Source organism: Carettochelys insculpta, chromosome 9 (genome assembly GCF_033958435.1).
Source record: "Carettochelys insculpta isolate YL-2023 chromosome 9, ASM3395843v1, whole genome shotgun sequence".
Lineage (NCBI taxonomy): Eukaryota > Metazoa > Chordata > Testudines > Carettochelyidae > Carettochelys > Carettochelys insculpta.
Genome location: NC_134145.1, coordinates 19,643,304 through 19,649,303, shown reverse-complemented (window position 1 = coordinate 19,649,303; position 6,000 = coordinate 19,643,304). Strand labels below are relative to the sequence as shown.

At 37.0% G+C, this 6,000-nt stretch overlaps 1 protein-coding gene across 3 annotated transcripts in view; it reads right to left on the bottom strand.

Annotated features, from left to right (window-relative positions):
* Window positions 1–808: 808 nt before the first annotated feature.
* MIER1 (MIER1 transcriptional regulator) overlaps window positions 809–6,000 on the bottom strand; it is a 54,379-nt gene continuing 49,187 nt past the window's right edge. For all 3 annotated transcript variants that reach the window (XM_075002913.1, XM_075002915.1, XM_075002916.1), the window contains 2 exons: window positions 5,294–5,430; window positions 809–4,066 (listed from right to left, as the gene is read on the bottom strand). In XM_075002913.1, the coding sequence (XP_074859014.1) occupies window positions 3,741–4,066; window positions 5,294–5,430 (463 nt within the window). In that variant the 3' untranslated portion in view covers window positions 809–3,740. The remainder of the gene's footprint in view (window positions 4,067–5,293; window positions 5,431–6,000) is intronic.

The following is a 6,000-nucleotide window of genomic DNA, read 5'->3' as shown; positions in this document are numbered from 1 at the left end:
GTGCCTTAGTGCAGCCACAGCCCTAGATGTACTGCTCTGGGCAACCTTGTAATGATTCATTTGCACCTTCAGCTCCAGGAACCCACACTCCCCACCTCCACTCAAAGGGCATGAGGCCCCTGAGGCACAAAAACTCAGCACACTCTTGTGCCCGTAACACTGGCCAGCTGGCCATGAGTTCTGAACCCCTGCCCACCTCAACAGCCCCTTTGCCCCTCACCCCTTCACATACACCTGCTCCTATTCTGTCCCTCCTCACTAACTCTCACTGTTCAAAATCCCCACTGGTCTGGCCTCCCACATGTGTGACCATTCCTCCCAGCCTGGCTTAGCTCTCCACAGTCTCAGAAGCAGCTGGTTAATCAGGAAGGCAGTAGGCACTGGGAACCATATGCAGCCAATTTAAGTGGACAGGTCTTTCAGTTCTCAGTATAGCACAGAGAGAATAACCAATTAGGGAAATAATGGAGTATGAGAGAAATTTGAGGTTCTGGTTATTTAGCTAAAGGAAACCAAGGCAATAAGAGTGGAAAAATTGTAAAACCTGAGAAAGCACCTTCACAGCTGTTTCATCTGCAACAATTAGTTATTCCCAAAAGTTAATGTAAAATCTGGAGACAACTCAATTAAATAGGAAAACAGGGAATTTAACTTTTGACATAGCTGTACATCACAATCCTAACTATGGAATCACTAACAGCTCCCCATAAGACATTTGCACATCCTTTAGAAGAACATCTATAAACTCAGTTAAAAGTTCCACTCTGAATTTAAAAATCTCAATAACTGTATACACAGATGATCCATTTAAAAATATTTTAATATGCTTTTCCAGAATCGCAGACAGGGAATGGGGAAAGGATAAGGAAATTACTAACAGTGCAAAATTACTATGCATGGAAAAAAGTATAAAAACTAATTCATAATTTTTTTTTTAAATATCACTTTAAATCCTTTATAAAGAAGCCCAACAAAAGTGTGTTCTGTTGAACTGAATTTTTTATTCACGCTGCACTCCATGAACACTTGACCCATCATGACAGTGCTTGAAAAATATACTGTGTTCCACATAAGCAGCTGTCTTTTCAATGCAGTTTGGAAGCTGGGTCAAATACTCCTTGGTTCCAAACAGTACTGAATGTTTCTGAAACAAATCAAAGTTACTATATTACTAGAATTTTAAATAGTACTAGTAGTGCAATGACTTAAGTTATAGTGGCTGCATTTTGAAGACCATGAACCAAACATTGTATAAAAACACCTGCTTAAAACCAAAATGCAAATTATAATTAAATACTTCTTCAGGAATAGTTGAGCATTACATATTATATGCTTATGGAATGTCAGACCTCTTTAGGCATATCATAAAAAAAAGATTAAACACAAATCAACATTTCTGAAAATGTACACAGTGCCCTATTTTACACACAAGCCTGAGAATTCATTTATAATTTCTCCTATAAAATGTTTTTGCAAGTATTTCCACTTGCAAATATGCAAAAACTAATAAATTGGAAATAGGATTCTGATTGAAGATGTAAAGATTTTTAGAAGCACTGCACTATATTACCTTCATTCTGAAACCTTCCAAATACCATCTCTGATAGAAGACTTGATACTTTGGATTTATGTGAAACCTAATTTTTAAATTGACAGTGACCACCTGCTAAAACAAAATCACTCCACAAGATTAATGCAGGCCATAAATTAAACACTCTGAATTAACTGTTGTCTAAGTTTAGGTAGATTAATGGCGATGTCCTAATGCTGGATGAAGCAGTTAAAATAGATCACATAAAACATATGAGAACGATGGGGTAACGTTACATCCAATATAACTAAGTTAACAGAGTTACATCAGATCTGAATCTGGCTCATTGTATTTAGCACTGCCTAATGATAATTTGTTAAAACAAAAAACTGTTTTTAAAAAGTTTTTTTATAAGTCAGTACAATGAATTAGTTTGAAACCATGACTACAATTTTCAAACCGAAGCTCTGAAGACATGTATTTAAACTTTTGAAGATCAGCAGAAATAAGCTAATAAAAAAAGAAAACAATACATTTGTAAAACCACAGAAGACAATAATTTATAAATTAAGTTAATCAGGGCAATGTTTCCTATAGTCTCTTTACTTGTGTAGCCGTGGCTAAAAAGCATTGGCACTATAAACTTTTTTCATGGAGATAACAGAATTTCAAACATTGATCAGAAAAGTTAGAAAGAATAGATTTAGCACCTTCCCTCCCTCTATAAGGGTTTTCTTTCCAGCACCACCTCTTTAAGGACACATACTATTACCTCTTACATATATAACTATATGTATATATGCTACCGATGTACATAGATGCTACTTCTACACCTTCTGAAATAATCAACAGTATGACTGATTGGTTCAAAGGGAGATAAGATTAGGCCACAGTACCCAGCTGTGAATAAAATTCCCAACTTGTGCAATCAGAATCTCTTGACCCGTTCTCTACCCCTTCTGTGTTCGCTGAACTGAACAAAATTACTAAAAGTTAAATCAGTGACTAATCCAATGCCTGAACTTGGCTAATAAAGTTTTAACATTTAAGGATCTGGCTGAAATTAAGCTTTTGCCTTGTCATCTCAAAATAAAGTTTGAAAATGTATAATAAAAGCAAGAAAGTTCGTGCAATAAAAGCATCATGCTTAACTCAAATTCTAAAAAAAAAAAAAAAAATCACTATTTATCCTTAGATATTTGAACAGTCAGTCTCAAACCTGTGACCCCTTTAACCATCTTGATAATAATTTTAATGATTTACAGTTCTCTGAGAAGTAAACATGACTTGGTAATAATTATATAAACACCTAAAATTTTGTTTTAGCGTGGCTTTTTTTTTTTTTTTTTTTTTTTTTTTTTTTAAAAGAAGGCTTTAGCAAAATAAAATGAAGCTGACATTAGGCCCAGAATATCTATTGTATCATAAAAGTTTACCAATTGTACAAGTTAAGAAAATCATACAAGCTTTTGTTTTAAGAAAGGACAGCTTAATCAAGACATAAGTACTGTAAAAATCTTTCAAAGGCTACAAAGAAATCTGGAAAAATACAGAATGTATTTCTTTAGCCCAGATAAGAATATGGAAGACATCATTGATGTCAACAATTTTACACATACAAACCTGACTTGGTTTATTTTTTTAAACTTCTATATATAAAAATAACTATGCTCATAATTTTCAGGATTCATAGGGGTTCCTTCATTGTGTACAACATCTCTTCATTTAGACTGAAAATCTCTACATCTGCCCCTCGATTGGGGTTTAGAATTTCACATCAACTTGTAACAATTTGAAATGTGAATCACGTCTCCTCTAACAAATACAGTTTTTACACTTGTAAAATATCTACAAATAATAAAGAATGTTTATAATAGAAAATTATTTCATAAATCAATCAAGAAAAGTGTTCACCATATAAACAAGTTTCTGGATTAATTTCTCAAACACCTAAATGTTGCCAGAACAGTAGTAACCCATAGGCCTGAAGTAAAAATATTCCAGTTCTGCATTTCCAGGTCTGGCAGGAAAAAAGCCCAAAACCCTCCCAAGCAGAACTTCAGAGACAACTGAATGGCACAAGAAAAAAAAAAAAAAAAATCTCAGATTGCTTCAAGGATTTTGATTTTGTAAGGTAACCCATCAACCCTGAAAATTTTTTTTAGGTATCCCAGAATTTACTCCAAGGAATAAAATCAGTTTCTCATATTCAGTCATCTGAAGCCTCTAGCTCTTCAAACTTCCCATGTGATATTGCTTCTTGAAAAAACTCTGAGGAACCTGGACTTTCTTTCCCATTGCTGTTGATTCTTCTCCTTTTCGCAGGCCTTTCATTTTTTTCTTCAGAATCATTTTCATTTGTTGCAGCTGAATGAGCAAGTTTTTGGTCAAAGGGAAGGTTTTCAGATTCATATCCATTTGTGTCCATATCTGTGTGAGGTGTTTTCTTGCCACTGGTAGGTCCATTCACATGCAGTCCTTCAATTTTCACTTCATCTTTACTCTGTATCTCACCTGGCCCATTAGTGGATATACCTGCATTACAGTAGAAATATGAACCAGTTAAGCAATTCGTAACAATCACAAGATAGATGCCTAGTTCCACAAAACCAAAAAACCAGTCTTCGTGTAAGGAGCTTTACCATGACACATTACAAAATTATTGCCATTCCAAGAGGTCCCTTCTTGAAGCCATGGAAAGGTACAGTTCATATAGAGACATGACATTCTAAAGAGTTCAGCAGTACTGCAGTTTTCCTGGATAACTGAACTACAGCTTTTCCTCTTAGCTATATGTATCCAACCTAGATAAGGCACCACGGATTTCAGTTATACTATAAAAGATTCATTAGTTTTGCAAATTTTAATCTTTCAGGACTTCAGGCTTTACAATTTGATTAGAAGAATCTGACTGATTAAACTTTAACAGGAGATGTCATGTTTAGAAAATCTAATAGTAAATGCACCAGGTGGATTTAAATTCTTTCAGCATTAGCTAATAAGCACAGCTGATTTCCTAGAATGCTATCAATATAAACAACAATTGTGTGCACATCTAACTTTCTCTAGCCTAATTGCCAGTTTCTTTTTTGGTGTCTGAACAGTAAAGGCTGTCCTTTGAGGTGAAACGAAGCAGCTGACAGATTCCCATTCAACCTTCTGTGTAGCATGTTAATCAACATAAGGCTCCCCCACTGAGTCCATGGTCAATATGATTTGCCCTCCCATGCACACACCTTCATTCCTCTTGCTGGTGCCTTCACCTCCAAGCATTTGTAGAGGACTGTCCCTTCTCCACCAACCCTGTCTTCCATTTGGTCATCTGTCTATCACTCTCTTCCTTCTGCTGATGCTAACCCTCCAACACCCAAATCCAAGTAAGTATGGTAGATTAGTTAACCCTGTTTCTGATGTGTCACCTCAAGCAAGCACTGGAGAAGGATTAATTTGACACACACTTAAGAAACTACTCAGTTAAGCACCTGCAAAGGTGCAGGTAGGGCTGAGCCTGAAAAGATAAAACATTTAGAGCAAGAAAGTTAAATCACCAACCATTTTGCATTGAAATGAATGTGCAATTATGGTCTTAATTTTTGTAACTTACTGTTGATACCATGCCAGAACCCCTTGGAATAACTTATTTCAAGGGCCCTCTATTCTCAATAAAAATTCATCTTACAACTTTTTAGCTCATTTCCAATACTGTTGCTAAGATGTGGCATTTTTTTTAAATGAGGGAGAGGAGAACCAGTGTTTACTTACCATTTTGATTACTGTTGCTTGTGCTGTCCTCCCTCTCAGACTGACTAGTACTGCTGTTAGAGGTTGTAGGTGGAGGGGATGGAGCTCGACTAGAAGCAGCGCTTTCGCTTTCATCTAAAAGACGGTCCATGTAATCCCTAAAAGGGAAACAACACGCTCAGCTTTACCTTGGCTTCTTAGAAGTTGGTTATGTGCATATGTTTGTAATATACTGTACACTCACACCCTCCTCCCTTTTTTAACACCTGCTTTATGTATTTTAGTAGTACAGGTTGAATCTCCTTAACCCAGACTTCCCTACAATCTTCCTTCTAGTCCAGCAACACCCGTGGTTGGCGTAATCTATGACCCATTGGGTATTCCTGGGCTGGAGCCCTCACTGGATAAAAAAAAACAGGAGGCTGGGGCCAGAAGTGTTGTGAGATGAGGTAAGAGCAGAGTCTGGTTGGATGTGGGAGGGGAGCCCTGTAGCCCAATGACTAACCCCAGCACCCTGGGGACCGGTAGCCAGGAGCAGAAGAAATTACACTGACTTCTGTTGGCCTAGTAGATTCCCAGCTTTCAGACCACTTGGGTCCCTAGGCTGACGAACCAGTGAGGTCCAGTCTGTAACTTTCTAATCTCCTTATACTAATTGTGACCCTCCTGTTATCTTCTCCGTTGTGCGCAAGGAAGAGGGCAATTGGGGCCATAGAAAGCCCTTGGAA